Here is a 19780-nt window from a genome sequence, read left to right as displayed (position 1 = left end):
CGGGGTCTGTTTTAGCTTTTAAAGAAAATAAAAGTCCTTTGCTAAGCACTGAACGTTCAGCGTCGGAGATGGGAAGGTCAGGAGGTATAGTGAATACACGGCTGGGGCTGGGATTGGAAGATGGGGTGGGGACGGAGGGACAGGCAGGGGTGGAGGGTCCTAGATGGGTGTTGGTATCGATGAGTTGTTGGAGCTTGCGTTCCTTAGCACTTGAGAGAAAGAGAAAAAGTTTCTTGTTGAGGGTTTTGTTGAAGGGTCATGAGGACACGAAACGGCAACTCTTTTCTTCTCCGCCGATGCTGCCAGACCTGCTGAGTTTTTCCAGGTAATTCTGTTATTTGATTTTGTTTTGTTTTGTCTGCTTTAGCTGCTCTGCCCCTGGCTTCACTGCAGGCTCATGTTCTGAAGCTCCTGGGCTCCATCTAGTGGCAATAATTAGTTGGTGCGGGTAGTCCCAGGATTCTAGCAACTTCCTACACTGATCAATTTCTACCACTAGATGGAGTCTGGTCAATCTAAAATTACTACTTTGATGAGTGTAATTTTTAAAAATTACATCATGTATTGAATTTCTTTTATAATTAGTGATTTATTTTATTTTTCAAGTTATTTGAACTGGGAATGTACAGTATTACATATCTTCAGTATAGTATTTCAACTTGTACATTAGTTTTTCTGGGCAAGAAATGTCCAAAGAAGCCTAAATCTGGCTTTAAAATTGATTCCTTTGGGAGCCCATGATTCACAAATTAATTTCACTTAAAGTTGTGATTTTCAGGAACTCAACCACAACCTTAAATTAGGACCCCTTGTTTTTCAAAAGAGAAGTGGTCCCAGTACTGACCCTTAGGAAACACAACTGTCAAGCATCTTACAGTCTGAAAAATGACCATTTACCTGAACTCACTTTTCTGTCCTTAGACCAATTTTTCATCCAAGCTGACACAGACCCTAATACTCCACAAGCTTCAATTTTGTTAATTAGCCTTTTATGTGCTACTTTGTCAAAAGCTTTAAAATTCATTTGGACAACATCTATTGCATTAAACTTCTCTGTTACTTCATCAAGAAATTGCAATTATATTAGTCAAGAATGATCACCCTTGTACAAATCCATGCTGGCTCTCCAGAATTAACTCAAAGCTCTCCAAGTGCCTGTTAGTTTTTTTCCCCCCTGATTATTGTTTCTAAAACCTTACCCATTATTGATGTTAAACTAACTGGCTTGTAATTGGTAGGTGTCTCCTCACATCCTTTCTGAAATAAAGATGTCACATTAGCCACTCACCTCCTCTGACACAACTCAGTTTCTAGTGAAGATTGGAAGATAATGGCAAACATTTCTACTATTCCCACACCCAACAACCTGGGATGCAAGGATCTGCTCTAAGCGTAGCCAGGTTTCCTGATACATGTTGCCTATCAATTTTCATCTTTTTTAATTGCGTCTATTATCCCTGCTGTGACTGGTATTTTGTTAGCATCCATTTCCTCAGTTATAACTGATACAAAGTACTTGTTAAATATTCTAGCTTTGCCTTGCACCTCTAAGCATACATCACCCTCTTGTCCCGAACAGAACCCACCCCATCTCTTACTACCACAGTTTAAAACAGCGAGAGGAGAGCCGGGATTTTTTACAGTTTAAAACAGCAAGAGGAGAGCCGGGAGTTTCATACTTTAAAACAGTGAGAGGAGAGCTGGGAGCACTCGGAGAGCGGATCTGCATGAGAAGGGCAGCGGCGGCAGAGATGCCCCTTCAACCTGCTTCTACCTGTCACAGCTGAAGTGTGACATCAAAGGAAAACAGGTAGGTGATTGGTGGGTATCTCTTCCGAGTCTCTTTTGATTGACCAAGTAGTTTAAATCAGGAGACATTATTACAGCTGAAGAGTACAGTTAAGAAATTCACTTTTAAAATATTTAACACCCAAATTAACCAACTAAATAGAATAGAGATGACTGGGCAGGCGATGTGTTGCAGCTGTAGTATGTGGGTACCTGTCCGATCCATGGTGCTCTAGGAACTACAGCTCAGAGTTGTTGAGCTGGAGTCCAAGCTGCAGACACTGTGACACATCAGAGAGGGGGAGAGTGACCTGGACACTGTTTCAGGAGACAGTCACACCCCTTAGATTAATTACATCAAATCTGGTCCGTGGTCAGGGACAAGAGGGTGTGACTGCGAGAGTGGGGATCCAGAATTTAGCTTTGGAGGAGCTTCAGCCTGTCCCTTGTCCAATAGGTACAAGGTTCTTGTTCCCAGTGTGGATGAGGGCACAGACTGCAGGGAGGATGAGTGAACTGACAACAGCACCGTGGTACAGAGTGCCATTCAAGTGGGGGGAGAAAAGAGAAATGTGGTAGTAATAGGGGATAGCATTGTTAGGGGAATAGACACTGTTCTCTGCAGCAAAGACAGAGTCCCGAAGGCTGTGTTGCCTATCTGGTGCCAAGGTTAGGAAATCTCTTCTGGGCTGGAGAGGAACCTGGAGTGGGAGGGGAAGGATCGAGTTGTCGTGGTCCATGTAGGTACCAACAACATAGGTAGGGCAAGGAAAGAGGTTCTGCTGAGGGATTACGTGCAGCTCAGGGCTAAATTGAAAAAGCAGAACCACAAAGGTAATAATCTCCGGATTACTACCTGAGCCACTTGCAAATTGGTGTATAGAGGTAAATGCATGGCTCAAAGATTGGTGTGGGAGAAATGGGTTCCGATTCATGGGGCACTGGCACCAGTACTGAGGAAGGAGGTTCTGTTGGTATGGGCTTCATTTGAACCATGCTGGGACCAGTGTCCTGGCGAATTGTATAACTAGGGTTGTAGATAGGGCTTTAAACTAATTAGTTGGGGGGTGGGGGGGGAAGAGTTCAATTGAAGGGAAGATTAGAAAATCAAAAATAATCGAGAGAGCAGAGGTACAAGGTAGTAAAGAGGAAAACAATAATCAAAGTGTGACAGGAAGGGGTAGAAAATATAAGCAGAAGAGTGCAGCAGAAATTAGAACCAGAATGAGTAATAATGGTAAAAAGTCAGAGCTTAAGGCTCATTATCTGAATGCACGTAGCATTTGTAACAAGATAGATGAGTTGATGGCTCAAATAGAAATAAATACATATGGCTTGATAGCTGTTACAGAAACGTGGTTGCAGGGTGACCAAGACTGGGAACTCAATATTCAAGGGTATTTGACATTCTGGAAAAATAGGCAAAAAGGAAAAGGAGGTGGGGTAGCTTTGTTAATGGGATGGTGAGTAGTGATATAGGTGAGATAGATCGTGACATGGAATTAGCTTGAACGGAAATAAGGAATAGCAACGGGAAGAAGTCACGGATGGGAGTCGTCTATAGGGCCCCGAAAAGCTGCCTCACCGTAGGACAAAGTATAAATCGAGAAATAATGGAGGCGTGTAAGAAAGGTGCCACAATTGTCATGTGTGATTTTAATCTGCATATGGACAAACCAGATTGGCAGGGGTAACATAGAAGACGAATTTGTAGAGTGCATCAGGGATTGTTACTTAGAGCAATATGTTGCAGAACCTACCATGGAACAGGCTACTTTAGATCTAGTAATGTGTAAGAGGTGGGATTAATAAGAGATCTTGTAGTTAAGGATCCTCTAGGGGCTAGCAATCACAACATGGTAGAATTTCAAATTCGGTTTGAAGGTGAGCAGCTCAGATCTCAAGCCAGTGTCCTCAACTTAAATAAGGGCAATTACAGAGGTATGAAGGAAGAGTTGTCTAAAGTGGGCTGGGAAAATAGACTAAGGGGAAGGTCAGTGGATGAGCAGAGGCAGACATTTAAGCAGATATTTCATAATGCTCAGCAAAAATTTATCCTGGTCAAAAAGAAGCACTCGATGAGAAGGATGACCCACCCATGGTTAATATAGGTGGTCACGGAAGGTATCCAGTCAAAAACTAAGGAAAACAAAGTGGCAAAAACTAATGGTAGGCCAGGGGATTGGGAATTTTTTAGGAACCAGCAGCGGATGACTAAAAAGCTAATAAAGAGGGAGAAAATTGATTATGAAAGTAAATTGGCAAGAAATATAAAAACAAACAGCAAGAGCTTCTACAGGTATATAAAAAGAGAGTGGCTAAAGTGAGTGTGGGGCCCTTGGAGGGTGTGACTGGAGAATTGATAATGGGGAACAGGGAAATGGCAGATAATTTAAATCAATATTTTGCATCGGTTTTCACGGTGGTGGGTACTATAAACATCCCAAAGATATCAGATAAGCAAGGAGCTAACGGAAGGAAAGATCTTGTAACAGTCTCTATCACGAGGGACTAAGTATTTGGCAAACTAATGGGCCTAAAGGCAGACAAGTCGCCAGGACCTGATGGCCTGTATCCAAGGGTTTTAAAGGAAGTGGCTGCAGAGATAGTGGAGGTATTGGTCGAAATATTCCAGAACTCACTAGATTCTGGGAGGGTCCCAGCAGATTGGAGAACCGCTAATGTGATGCTTCTGTTCAAGAAGGGAGGGAGGCAAAAAGCAGGAACCTATAGACCAGTCAGCCTAACATCTGTCGCTGGGAAAATGCCAGAGTCCATTATTATGGAAGAAATAGCAGGACATTTAGAAAAGCTTAATGCAATCAAACAGAGTCAACATGGTTTTGTGAAAGGGCAATCATGTTTGACAAGTTTACTTGAGTTCTTTGAGGGTATAACAAGCAGAATTGATAAAGGGGAACCGGTAGATGTAGTGTATTTGGATTTCCAGAAGGCATTCGAGAAGGTGCCACATAAAAGAAGGTTATTACACAAGATAAGAGCTCACGGTATTGGGGGTAATGTATTAGCATGGGTTGAGGATTGGTTAACACACAAAAGGCAGAGTCGGGATTAATGGGTCTTTTTCAGGTTGGAAAGACGTAACTAGAGCCTCAATTATTTACTATCTATATTAATGACTTGGAAGAGGGGGCAGAGTGTAATGTGTCCAAATTTGCTGACAATACAAAAATAGGTGGGAGGGCATGTTGTGATGAGGACATAAGGAATCTGCAAGGGGAGATATATAGGTTGAGTGAGTGGGCAAAAACTTGGCAGATGGAGTTTAATGCAGGAAAGTGTGAGGTCGTGCACTTTGGTAGGAAGAATCAAAAGGCAGATTATTAGTTAAATGGAGAGAGACTCCAAAAAAGTGCACCACAGAGGGATCGGGATGTTCTTGTGTATGAAACACAAAGGTTAGCATGCAGGTGCAGCAAGTAATTAAGAAGGCAAATGGAATTTTGTCCTGTATTGCTAGGGGGTTGGAGTTTAAAAATAGGGAAGTCTTGTTACAACTGTACAGGGTGTTGGTGAGGCTGCACCTGGAGGACTGTGTACAGTTTTGGTCCTTGTATTTAAGAAAGGATATACTGGCATTGGAGGCAGTTCAAAAGATATTCACTAGGCTGATTTCTGGGATGAAGGGATTGACTTATCAAGACCCTGCCTGGGCTGGAGGGTCTGAGCTATGAGGAAAGATTGGGTAGGCTGGGGTTGTTTTCCTTGGAGCAATGAAAGTTGAAAGGGGACTGATAGAGGTGTATAAGATTATGAGGGGCATAGACAGGGTGGATAGGAAGGCACTTTATCCATTAGTAAAGGAACCAATAACCAGGGGGCATAGATTTAAGGTAAGAGGTAGAAGGCTAAGAGAGGAGTTGAGGAGAAATTCTTTCACCCAAAGGGTGGTGGGAGTCTGGAACTCTGCCTGAAAGGGTGGTTGAGTCAGAAACTCTTGTAACATTTAAGAAGTATTTAGATATTCACTTGTGTTGCCATATCCTCCAGGGCTATGGGCCAAGCATTGGAAAATGGGATTAGTGTAGTCAGATCTTTGTTGACCAGCGTGGACACCATGGGCCGAATGGCCTCCTTTTGTGCTGTAGGCATCTATGAGTCTATAATTTCTTCTCTCAGAGGGTAGTGAATGTCTGAAATTCTCTACCTCAGAGTTGTGGAGGCTAGATCACAAAGTATTTGAAGAGGAGGTAGATAGATTTTTAAAATATCGGGGAGTTGAGGGCTATGAGGAGCTGGCACGAAAGAGGAGTTGAGGCCTGGGGCAGATCAGCCATGATCTAATTGGATGGCGGGGCAGGCTTGAGGGGCCGAATGGCCTACTCCTCTTATTTCTTATGTACCTGCTTAATATTTACATGCTGGTAGAAGATATTTGGCCTCCTTTTTATGTTAACTGCCATTCTGTTCTCATACTCTCTCATTACCAATCTTATTTTCTACTTCATTTCCCCTCTCAACTTATTGAATTGGGCCTGGTTCTCACTCAAAGAATTTGTTTAACATACATTCTACACCCTCTTTTTTGTTTAATCATATTCTCTACCTTCCTTGTCATCCAAGGAGCCCTGGCTTTGATTTCTCTAGCTTTTCAATGTCCAATCTACTAAATCTGTAAAGTCTGGTTCAACTGTGACACTTTGGTTTGTGACATGATGCTAACTTATGAATGATGGATGTACAAAATCAGGCATGATGCTCAGTGGGACCATGTAAAAGGAGGTTTTTAGAGTCATTATGGCATAGGAGGCCATTTGGCCCATCGAGTCCATGCCAGCTATTTTTACTGTAATCTGGTCAGTCCTATTCTCCCTTAGTCCTACAAGTTTACTTCCTTCAAGTTTCCTCCACTTTACTTTTGAAATCATTGATTGTCTCCACTTCCATCACCTTCTTGGGCAGTGAGTTCCAGAGTTAAACCCTGCAACTTTCATTAACCGAACAGCTATTCACGGATGGATACCCTCAACTCCAATGGCATTATCACACTTTGCATAACCTTGATTCTAGTACAAAGTCTTCCAATTCTTTCCTCCCTTCCCAAATCCCAGTTTAACATGACAACACAAAAGCCAAATACTGTAGATGCCGGAAATCTGAAATAAAAACAGAAAATGCTGGAAATACTCAGGTCAGGCAGTGTCTGTGGAGAGAAACAGAGTTAACCCATCGTCAGAACAGTTCTGATGAAGAGTCATCAACCTGAAACGTAAACTCTGTTTCTCAGTATACATAAATGTAATTCAATCCCTGGTTTAAAGTATTTCCCTCTATCACTACAGTATTTTCATTACAAATTCCTACATCCGCATTTGTATGTGGAGTGTTTAGGTAAACATGTCAAGCTGAAATTATATCCTCTTGTCAGTGTAGCAGCCATTCCAGGAAGAATCAAGAGAGACAGGATGATACAGCGTTATTTTGCCAGACCAAGGCTTAAACGGGTACAGTTCCCAGAATGATGCCTCAAGAACTGACTTGTAACATGGGTTGGCAATTGGTTGTGAGGGTAGGAGCCAGACAGTAAAGATAAAGGGAAAGCTCTGTGTGTGGTGGGATGTGACCAATGGTGTTCTGAGGAATCTGTACATGGGCCTCAGTTTTACACCATATAGATCAATGGCTAGAATGGAGGAATAGATGTAGCTGTATATTCACATTTGTAGATCACACAACGTTAGGAAGCACAGTTATGTTGAACCTTTATAAAGTTCTGGTTAGGCCACAACTAGAGTATCACATCCAGTTTTGGTCACCATACTTTAAGAGGGATGTGAGGGCCATTATGAGGGTGGAGAGGTGATTTACCAGAATAATTCCAGGAATTAGAGATTTTAGCTACAAAGTTAGTTTGGAGAAGCTGAGGAGGTTGTTCTTCACAGAGCAAAGAAGATTGAGGTGAGGTTTTATAGAGGTGTACAAGATTATGATGTGTGTAGATCAAGTAGACATTAGCTGATGGTACGATGCACAGGAGAACTGATTTAAGGTTTGGGGCAAAAGGTGCAGGGCAGATATGAGGAAGAAACTTTTTTAGGCAGCAAGTGGTAATGACCTGAATTCACTGTGTATGAGGATGGTGGAAGTGGAGATGATTGATGATTTCAAATTGGATGGACACGAGGGAAATAAGCCTGCAAGGTTATGGGGAAAGAATGGGATAAGAGAACTGACTGGATAGCTTTACAGAGAGCCGGCATGGACTTGACAGTCTGAATGGCCTCATTTTATGCTGTAATGATTCTAAGAGTCTAAAAACAAGTTATAGCGATGCGAGCAGGAAGTTACTAAGGACACAAATGGCCTCTACTCTGTTCCTACTACTAAATCACATCAAGGTGCTTGTTACCTACAGGCTGATTGCAATAAGATCACCAGCACCTTCTTAAGGCCAGTTAGGAATGGGCAATAAATGCTGCATGCACATCTCAAAAAAAAATCAACTGGAAGCAACAGGCAAAATGTGCCACACAATTATGCTAAAGATTATCTGTGTTTACATAAGGCTTCCTTGAAATAATTTCTCTAGTTGAGGTAAAGATTGTTACAAAGATTTCAAATTTTTTGATATTCAGTTTAAAAATAATTTGTGCTAATAACTTATTGCAGGCTACAGAAAAACTCCACTGGAAAGATTGACACAAAAGGTCTTAAAGGCATATAAGGAACAAAACTGCTGTCATCATGGAGATTCGTCTATGTTGGAGGCTGGTAGATTACAAGTGCAAATGCAAAAAAAAACTTGAATTTCTTTAACAAGGAACATTCCAACTGGGAAAGAACCTTTCCTGAATATGAACAGAAGCATCTGCAAGCTTAGTATGAGAGACACATTCTTAGAAGATGGCCAGAGGAGAAGAGATAGAGAGGTTTAGGAGAATAGGATTGAAACTATTGAAGGTCCTGCCACTGGTAGTGGATGGGGGTACTTAGTTTAAAAAATACGTATTTTTGTATACTTTATGAGGACAGTCTACATCTTGCTCATTAAAACCATCAAAATGTTACCATAAATTTTGTTTAAATTTTATGCCAGACAAAAATCACTGATCAACATTGCTGAATAGAAATTCCAAATAACTAGCAGTGACAAACCAGGGCAAGAAAACAAAGACAGATTAAAACTAGAAAAATATACCTTTATTGACTCATCAAATATCTCTGGTTTCTAATGTATTATCTTCAAATAGAATCAGGCACTGAACTCAGATTACTTCAGAATTTCACTTAAAAGCTGCCAAAACAATTGTTAAAACGTCCAAACTGACAATGTAGCAGCTAAGAGAGACGTCACTTTTAGTGGCATCTGTCTACAGACGACAGAGAAAACTAAAGTAAAAATGCAGCTTTTCTTCGTTCATAGGATGTGGCATTGCTCGGTAGACCAGCATTTATTGCCCATCCCCAATTTCCTTTGAGAAGGTGGTAGTGAACCACCTTCTTGAACCACTGCAGTCCATGTGATGTAGGTACACCCACAGTGCTATTAGGGAGGGAGTTCCAGGGATTTGACCCAGCAACAGTGAAGGGAGCTTTTGGGAACAAAACCCGAGTGCAATAGCAAAATAGACAACAATCAAATTAAATTTGAAAGGAAGAAACTAAAAGCAAAACAAACTACAGTGAGGTGGGCGACTATGTCTATGTAACTTCTAAATAGTAGAACATCTGTTTAGATCTGCCAAACATGAGGAATGCTCCTGCTTAATTACATAGCAACACATACCTTCGCCTAACAGCTTCTAACTTACACCTGTGGCAGATCATCAAGGACTGTGCGCTAATTATCTTATATTTGGAATCTGAGTGGCATTTAGACGCCGCTGTTTGGCTCATTAATAAATTCTTCCATGACATATGCAACCTGTGTTCTATGAATTTTCAATTTATATTAACTCAGTTGACCTGACATGATTAATTTGAAGGCCTTGCTAACTAGGATCATATTATTTTAGATGTACAGTAAACAATTCGGCACCAGAGGTGCAATTTTGCAACTTTTTATCGGATACTTTAGCATTCAGACTTCCATCTATGTGATGGAAAGTCAGGTCTCAAATTGTTTTATGTTAGCTATGTTCGGGTATAGTGCACCTGCAAGAAACTACACAGCCAAGAACTTTATTCAAATGTGCTATTGTTTGAAGACTGCATTAAGTCTGGCTTAACTCTCTTCCTTTCCTTCTGAAATAAGTTTCTTCAGCTAGTGAGGGCAGATGTAATCAATTAATTCATACAAAGCATGACATGGTTATGAAGATTTTAGCATTTGAAGTCTAACATGTACAAGAAAAATGGTAGAACTACAAATCAAGCGTAATAAATAGAGCACAATTATCAGAGTACTTACGGCTGCAAACTGGGAAAGAGCTATTGATTTGCTCCATGACATCTGTGAGGTCTGTACTTGTATCCTGGGGTGGAATCAATAAGTCATCTGAAAATAACACAATCAGAAATCAAGAAAATCAGAAAGTCATCATACAAAAGTGATTCTGACTACCTTTAATTTAAAGAGAAAAAAAAATTGCATCTACTATTGTTATGACCCAGCAGTTGGTAAAGCTGAGTTATTTAAAAACTCCAGAGGGAAACTTTAAACAACTGTCATAACCTATATTTTAAGTGGTATGTCTGAGAGGCAGCTCTAAATTCAGGAATCAGACCACCAGTTCTCGAGAGTTTTTTATATCAACTTACATGAGATATTTATTAATTTACACAAGTTTATACACATTTCAAATTACTACTATCATAACTTTTAACAAATTCCCAAACTAATCTCTACTAAGGCAACAGCAAGCCATAGACTTTAAGCATAGAAACATAGAAAACAGGAGCAGGAGTAGGCCATTTGGCCCTTCAAGCCTGCTTCACCATTCATTATGATCATGGCTGATCATCCAACTCAATAGCCTGTTCCCACTTTCTCCCCATATCCTTTGATCCCTTTCGCCCCAAGAGCTATATCTAATTCCTTCTTGAAAACATACAATGTTTTGGCCTCAACTACTTTCTGTGGTAGCAGACACCAGGCAAAGCATTTTCACCTTACAAATTCAAAATAACGTTCCTTTCACTTTGCAGACACAGTGGTAGGCTTACAGACTTTTGTCTAACATTGTCTGCTCTGCACACACAAAACCGCTATCGATTATACTCAACACATCTCATTGAATGTAAATTCTCACTGTATCACCAGCCCTTTTGAACTCCACCTCTTCTAACAATAAAACCCCTTTCATAGTAACAATTTTATTTGTAATATAAACATTGCTTGGTCTCTGCTAGTTAGGTGCCAGATTTCACTCCCCTTCTTTAATGCTCTATTCAATAAAATGCAAATGCACTGTCCCTCTCTCACTTCTCAAAACTAGTACACATCAAAGCACCTAGACTGGCTGGCTTTAATCCAATTAAGACACACCCACAGATTAAGCCTCTATTTTAAAAATAAATTCCAATAACGTTATATACATTAATAGCTTCATGACATTCCCCTCCCTATCGAAAAATGAACCGTCATAATTCTAACAAACGGCTTTGTTTTAATAATTCATTTCACACTATTTCCTATATTTATTACACTATTACATTACCAAATGCATTAACATAACTATATTTACAAGATACACCCTCTGCTTCTTTCTTCTACCTGGAGTATTTATTAAATAATTTACTTCACTCAATTTCTTTTCAATCTTTTAAGGCCCACTAAATCTTGCATTTAATGAATCACCTAGTACTGGTAACAAAGCTAGTACTTTCTCTCCAGAAACAAAACTGAGTTTTAGCTTTCCTATCTGTTTTCACTTTAATCACTTGCTGTGATGTCTTTAAACATTCCCTAGCCAACTCACATGCTCTATTCAATCTTTCCCTGAAATTTGATATGTGAATAGTCTCTGAATTTTGATCCACCAATTTCTCATGAATCAATTTCAGTGGTCCCCTTACCTCATGACCATAAACTAGTTCAAAAGGGCTAAAACCAGTTGATGTATTAAGACCGTCTCTAATAGGAAAAATGGAATTCCTGTATATCAATCCTGTGCACAGTCATGACAGTATGCTCTCATCATACTTTTTAAAGTTTGATGCCATCTTTCCAAAGCTCCTTGTGACTCCGGATGATAAGCTGTTGATTTAAACTGTTTTATCCCCAAACTGTTCATTACTCCCTTAAGCAGCTGCAACATGATATTTGACCCATGATCTGACTGTATGTCTTTAGGTAAACCATATCTTATAAAAAAATTTAATTAACTCCTTCACAATCTTCTTAGTTGTAATATTTCTTAAAGGTATCACTTAAGGAAACCTGGTAGACACATCCATTATTGTCAGTAAATACTGATTTCCACTTTTAGTCTCAGGGAGGGGTCCTACACAATCAATCATGACCCTGGTAAAATGTTCTTCAAATGCTGGTTTTGGGATTAAAGGCACTGGCTTAATCACTGCTTGTGGTTTTCCTGTTATTTGACAAGTATAACAGGTTCTACAGAATTTGACTATATCCCTATGCAATCCTGGCCAAGAAAAACCTCTATCTCTTGCTGTGTTTCCCTGATTTCTAAATGTCCCCCCTTTGGAATTCCATGAGCAATTCTTAGAATCTCATTTCTATACCCTAATGGGATAACAATCTGATGCACCTCCCTCCAGCTTTCATTTGCTGAGATATGATCCAACTGCCACTTTCTCATTAAAATAGCTCCTGGAAGATAACAACATACTGGAATACATTTTGCTTCTGTTTCTGAATAAGCTTTCTGATATAACTGTGTTAATTGCAAATCATTTTTCTGTAACTCCACTAACCTCTTTGAGTTAAATACTTTAGCTGAACTGTCCTGTATTCCTTCCTCCTGAACAATGTTATCAAATACAGTGCCAGCTAATTAGATTTCAACACCTTCTCCTTGCCTTTGAACAGCCTGCTTATCTCGCCCCTACATCCCCCTCTACCTTTCTGTCTCCCTCCCTCTCTCCCTCTCACTCACTCCCTGTTGCTCCGCTTGCACTCTCTCCTTCCCTCTCCTGCCCTTGCACTCTGTCCCTCACCCTACCAACCTTCCCCTCCATCCCGTTCATTCCCCCTCCCTCCCCTTCCTTCCCTCTTACCCCCTCTCCCTCCCTTTGAATACCACGCTCTCCCTCCCTCCCTGCCCCTCCCTCACTCTCCCTGCCTCTCCCCCTCTCTCTCCCTCTCCCTCCCTCTCCCTTTCCCACTCCCTCCTCTCTCCCTTCCTCCCTTAGTCTCTCTCCCACACTCCATTTAAATCCCTCGCTCGCCCTTCCTCCCTCTCCCACACTGTCGCTCCCTTTCCCTCCCTCTTTCTCTCTCCCTCGCCATCCCTAACTCTCCCTCTCTCCCCCTCCTCCTCCCTCCCCTACCTCCCTCTCTCCCTCCCTCTTCTTCCCTCTCCCTACCTCTTCCTCCCTCCCCCCACCATCCCTCTCCCTCCCTCTTCTTCCCTCTCCCTACCTCTTCCTCCCTCCCCCCACCATCCCTCTCCCTCCTTATCTCTCCCTCCCTTTCCCTCTCTCTCCCTCCCGCTCCCACCCTCCCTTCCCACCTTTCCTCTCTCACGGTCTCCCTCTCCCTCCCTCTCGCTCCCTCACCCTCTCTTCCTCATTCTCCCTCTCACCCTCTCGTTCTCCCTCGCCCCCTCCCTCTCTCTCTCTACCACATTTCCTCTCTCTCACTCTACCTCAATCCCTCTCTCCCTTTCCCTCTCCCTCCCAGCCTTACACTCCCCCTCCCTCCACACTACCTCCCCCTACCTCCCCTTCTCCCTTTCTGTCCCTCTCCCTCCCTCTCACTCCGCTCGCACATTCTCCCTCCTTCTCCCGCCCTCACATTCTGTCCCTCACCCTCCCACCATCTCATTCCCTCACCCTCCCTCCCCCTCCCACCCACCGCTCCCTCTCTCTCTCTCCCTCCCTCTCCCTACAACCTCTCCCTCCCTCCCCTCCCTTGCCCTCCCCTTCCTTCCCCATCCCTACCCCTCCCTCCCTCCCCCACTCTCCCCTTCCCTGCCTCTCACTCCCTCTCCCTCCCCATCTCCCTCCCTCCCTCTCCCTTCCTCCCTTTGAATACCTTGCTCTCCCTCCTTCCTTGCCCCTCCCTCTTTGCCCCTCCCTTCCCCTCTCCCTCCCTCCCTCTGTCTCTTGCTTTCACTCACTCCCTCCCTCTCTCTCCCCCTCTTTCCCTCCCCCTCCCTCTCCCCCTCCCTCTCCTACACTTCCTCTCCAACCCTGTCCAACGCTCTCCCCCTCCCTCTCTCCCTCACTCTCTCTCCCACTCTCTCTCCCACTCTCTCTCCCACTCTCTCTCCCACTCTCTCTCCCACCCTCTCTTACACCCTCTCTTACACCCTCTTGTTCTCCCTCGCCCCTCTCCCTCACCCTCTCTACCACAATTCCTCTCTCTGACACTACCTCAACACCTCTCTCCATCTCCCTCCGAGCCTCACACCCCCCTCCCTCCCCCTACCTACCCCTCTCCCATTCTGTCTCCCTCCCTCTTGCTCCTGCATGCTCCATCTCCCTCCCTCTCCCTCCCACCCACTCTGTCCCTCACCCTCCCTCCCCCTCCCACCCACAGCTCCCTCTCTCTCCCTCTCCCTACATCCTCTCCCTCCATCCCCCTCCCTTCCCTCTCTCTCTCCTGCTCCCTCTCCCTCCATCTCCCTCCCTTTCCCTCATCCTCCCACCCTTTTCCTCCCTCACACCCTCCGTCCTTCTCCCTCCATCTCCATCCCTCTCCACCTCCCTCTCCCTGTTTCTTTCAATCCCCCTCTTGCTCCCTTTGGCTCCCTATCTCTCCTGCCCTCTCCCTCCATCTCCCTCCCCCCAACTTCCTAAATCTCCCTCCCTCCCCCTACCCCCTCCCTCTCCCTACTTCTTACTCCCTCCCCCTCTCCTGCCTCTCTCTCCCTCACCCTCCCTCACTCTGCCTCCCTCTCCCTACCCCCCTCTCCCTCCCTCCCTCTAACTCCCGCTACCTCCTTCTCCCTCCCTCTCCATCCCTCCCTCCCTCTGCCTCTCCCTCCCCCTCCCTCCCTCTCCCTTCATTGCACTCCCTCTCCCTTCTTCTCCCTCCCTCCATCCATCCCTCTCCATCTCTCCCTCTTCTTTGCCTCCACCTATCACTGACCCTCTATCCAGCTCTACCTGTCCCACCCCCCTCAACCAGCTTATATTTCATCTCATTTCTATTTTCCCTTGGTTCTGATGAAGAGTCATACAGACTCGAAATGTTAACTGTATTCCTCTCCGCAGATGCTGTCAGACCTGCTCAGTTTTTCCAGCCATTTCTATTTTTCTTTTTGTTTCAGATTTCCAGTATCCACAGTATTTTGCTTTTACCTTAAGTTTGCCCAGGTTGTTTTCTCATATTCCTAAATTTCTGCCTATATTCAGGAACTAACTCAAATGCACTCAAAATAGCCTTTTTTCATCACGTCATAATTCACTGACATTTCTTCTGATAGCAAAGCATATACCTAATGCACCCTACCTAACAACTTAGACTGTAATAATAACTGGACATCCAGTTTTCCTGTAGCCATTTCAACTGTTTAGCCAGCTTCTCAAATGAAATAAAGAATGCTTCAATATCTTTTTTCCTCAAACTTTGGAAGAGCTTGTACAAATTTAAACACATCTCCACTGGGTTCTACTCTGGAGGTGAGTCCTTCCTCAACTATTGGCGTCTCTTTTTTAAAATTCCAACATTTTCAGTTGGAATTCTCTCTTTTTTTTCTCTTTCCTCCTTCACTACCTTCACAATTTCTAATTCCCTTTTAAAACCATTTCTCTGTCCTTTGCTTCTAATTCAAGCTTTTTCAGATCCTTTGCTTGTTCAAATTCAAGCGTCTTCATTTGTAACTGAAGTCTCACTACCTCCAGCTGTGACCCACTAGTCTCAGGTTTCACTTCCAACTGTGGATGCTGTGTCATTATACTCATAATTACATCTGATTTCCTAGCCCTCGTAGGTAACCCCAATTTTAACTTATCTGCCAACTCTGTTAACTTACTTTTGATTATTTTCTCCAACCCAATTAGAGTTATCTCTTCTACTCCCAGACAAGTCCTAGCAATTGCCAAAGCCATCTTGCATTCTCACCACTTCTAAAATACCTCACCAACTCCTGAATTCAAAGTGCCTCTTGTACTCGTAACCTTCAGATTCACCAAATCCAAACCAATCAAGGAATTGGAAATATTTTTATCCCGGACGGGCCCCCAATTGTTATTACCCAGCAGTTGGTAAAGCTGAATTATTTAAAAATCCCAGAGGGAAACTTTAAAGAACTACTGTTTGAGAGGTAGCTCTAAATTCAAGAATCAGACCTCCAATTCTCTAGAGGATTTTATACCAACTTACATGAGACATTTATTAATTTACACAAGTTAAACATACACACAGGGCTACAAATTACTATCATAACTTTTAACAAAAATAAAAAAAATGAATATTGAAAAAAGGGGATAAAAAGGGGTGAGGATGGAGGAGACAATTCATGATCTGAAGCTGTTGAACTCAATGTTAAGTCTGAAAGGCTGTAAAGTGCCTAATCGGAAGATGAGGTGCTGTTCCTCCAGTTTGCGTTGGGCTTCACTGGAAATTTGCAGCAGGCCAAGGATGGACATGTGGGCATGAGAGCCTAGATTGTACTTTGAAAGAGCCAGCACAGACTCAATGGGCTGAATAGCCTCCTTCTCTGCTATACTATATTTTATGATTCTATATGAGCATTCTCAGTAGGTTACATATGTTTTAGATTTCAGCTGATCAAAATAGAGAGGAAGTTGAAAAGTCCAACTAATTATCTTGTGGTTTAAATGTGAATGCAGTGCTGTCATGAAACTAACATTTTTTTCATAATATTTTTCTGTTTTATTGTGAAGTAGGTTTATGGGGGTAGGCATAGTTGGGTGTGTGTGTGATTTAATTACATTTTGTAGTCAAACAGACTGTGAGCTTTAAATCATCAAAAGAAGCTAGGTGCTTGACATGCTAATGAATAAACATGTATGTTGGCTTAGCATGTAAAGTGTGAATGGAATATGCATTTTTAGATAAATGAAGGGATATTTGGGTTTCAAAGGGATCTTGGTCTGTTTACAACTAGCCAGATAAGCAAGGCTAAGGAATGTGTTTATTTTTCCCAAAGGTTACTGACAATATATAGTGGCAACATGAAAGTTTTATATTATGAGGAAGATAGAGTTTCAAAGACATATGGAACAATAGAATTTACATATTAAAAAGAGAGGAAACATATATAAAGGAGAATGAAAGGTTATGTAGGAGAAGGCCATGTGAGATCTAACAGGAGTGTGTGAAATAGCCTTAATGAAGCCTCCAGCATTTGTGCATAAGTCTGCTATCTAACGAAACTGAAGCTGGAGAAAAGCAATTTGGAATTCCACTGTCCAGGGTATTGTGTTAACTTGCAGAGTTTATTTTAAATCTAAAATGGACCATTGTCTTAAAGGGAGTATAACTGGGAGTCAGGTTAATTAGGAATTTTAGGAGTTATTATAGTAGTAATTGTAGTCTTGAGATGCTTGACATCTATTATTTTATTAATACGTTTTTAATTTTAATTTTTAAAACCTCTAAAGTTCTTGCTAGATTTACTACTTCTGAATTCAGTGCATATATCTCATACTAAGTACAAATTGCAAAAGCGTTGTGATAACTCGACCAAGTTCCCCTCATGGATTTGGGCCGCCGGGCACACATCATCTGCTAGGTCATAACAGTTCTCTGTCAGCCTCCAGACTGGAAACTTGGACTTGGTTTTCTATCGGGTCCAAATAAGATTCTTTTTAAAGAGCCTACATTCAGAACCCTGACCAGTAAAGATCTAAGAAAGCAAAGCACCTAAATGCTACACATATGTAAAACTTGCAGATAAAACATTGAAAACATGAAAAATTAATAGTGCTTTAAAGATAATTAAAGCAGCTTTTTGAAGTCATGGAGGCCTGCAGCCAGATATCAGCTAGTCATTAACTAGTTACTAGAAAGTTTTTAAGACCAGTATTAGTCATCTGATCTCCAATTTTCTTCACTGTGGTGCAACTGAGGCTGTTAAGTGCCACTATAAGGAACATTGGATTGAGCCATGTCCAGCATGATGTTTCAGTGCCAGTGAGCTGTAGCATAGCATCATTCAAAAACAGAAAAACCCTTGTGCAAGGAGGAAAAATAGAATATGCTTCTGTTCTGGGATTCAGGCAATTTGTAGCATCATGATTTCCAATTAAAATATGCAGTAAGATGGCTAGGTTCATTCACCTTTATATATGGTTATGAATGGGATAAATAAGGGTTAACAATGTGGGCTTCTAAGCTGAGCTAGCTGACGTGAACTGCGATACTAGGCTAGAGGATAGATCAATAGAGGTACATTGACAGACATTTAAGGGGATATTTCAGAATATTTTGAATAAGTATATTTGAACATACGAAATAGGAGAAGTAGGCCATTCAGTCCCTCAAGCCTGTTCTGCCATTCAATTAGCTCATAGCTGATATGTTTGTGTTTCGAGTTCCATATTCCCAAATACCTCCAAAAACCTTTGATTCCCTCACCTAACAAGAATCTATCTACCTCTACCTTAAAAATATTCAGTGACTCCCATCTCTACCGTCTTCTGAGGCAGAGAGTTCCAAAGTTGCACAACTCTCAGAAAAATTCCGCCTCATCTCTGTCCTATAAGGGCAACCCTAATTTTAAAACAGGTGCTTGCTAGTTCTGGACTTACCCACAAGAGGAGGTATCCTTTCCTCATCCATCTTGTCAAGATCATTCAGGATCTTATACATTTCAATCAAGTCACTCCTCACTCTTCTAAACTCCAGTGGAAAAAAGCCAGCCTGTCCAAACTATTCTCATATGACAATCTGCTCATTCCAGAGATCAATCTAGTAACCTCCTCTGAACCACCTCCAATATATTTACATCCTTCCTTAAATAAGGAGACCAAAACTGCACACAGTATTCCAGAGGCGGTCCACCAATGTCCTGTATAATTGAAGCAAAACATTCATATTTTTATGTTCAATTCCTCTTGTAATAAAGAATAACATTCCGTTAGCATTCTTAATTACTTGCTGTACCTGCATATTAACTTTTTGTGACTCATGCACAGAAACACCTAGATCCCTCTGCACCTCAGAATTCTGCAATTGTTCTCTGTTTAAGTAATACTCTGCTTTTTTATTCTTCTTGCCAAAGTGAACAGCTTCACATTATCCCACATTTTACTCCATTCTGCCAGATTTTTTCCCCACTTACTCAACTTATCCATATCTGTCTTCACAACATACTTTCCTATCTTTATGTTGTTTGCAAATTTAGCCACCATGCCTTTGCTCCCCTCATCTAACTCATTGATGCAAATTAGAAAAAGTTGAGGCCCCAGCACAGACCCCTGCGGGACTCCACTCGTCACATCCTGCCTATCAGACAAAGGCCCATTTATGCATACTTTGTTTTCTGACAACCAGCCAATCTTCTATCCAGGCTAATATGTTACCCCCTACACTATGAGCTTTTATATTCTGCAATAATCTTTAATGTGACACCTTATCAAATGCTTTCTGGAAATCCAAGTACAGTATGTCTACAGGCTCCCCTCTATCCACTGCACATGTTGCTCCTTCAAAGAACTCCAATAAATTGGTTAAACATGATTTCCCTTTCATAAAACCATGCTGACTCTTCCCGATTACCTTGAGTTTTTCTAAGTGCCCAGCTACAACCTCTTTAATGATCGACTCTCATACCTTCCCCTCTACAGATATCAAGATAACTGGCCTATAGTTTCCTGTTTTCTGCCTCTCTTCCTTCTTGAATAGAGGGGTTATATTTGCTACTTTCCAGTCTGATGGAACCTTTCCAGAACCGAGGAAATTTTGGAAAATTAACACCAATACATC

General features: G+C 42.0%; 1 protein-coding gene across 7 annotated transcripts in view; it reads right to left on the bottom strand.

Annotated features, from left to right (window-relative positions):
• Positions 1-19780, bottom strand: part of utrn (utrophin) — a 664110-nt gene that overhangs the window by 3698 nt on the left and 640632 nt on the right. For all 7 annotated transcript variants that reach the window (XM_041182782.1, XM_041182783.1, XM_041182781.1 and 4 more), the window contains one exon: positions 10160-10246. In XM_041182782.1, the coding sequence (XP_041038716.1) occupies positions 10160-10246 (87 nt within the window). The remainder of the gene's footprint in view (positions 1-10159; positions 10247-19780) is intronic.

Source organism: Carcharodon carcharias, chromosome 2 (assembly GCF_017639515.1).
Source record: "Carcharodon carcharias isolate sCarCar2 chromosome 2, sCarCar2.pri, whole genome shotgun sequence".
In the NCBI taxonomy this organism is placed as follows: Eukaryota; Metazoa; Chordata; class Chondrichthyes; order Lamniformes; family Lamnidae; genus Carcharodon; species Carcharodon carcharias.
Note: the sequence above shows the minus strand (reverse complement) of the source record. Positions and strands in the feature narration are given on the sequence as shown.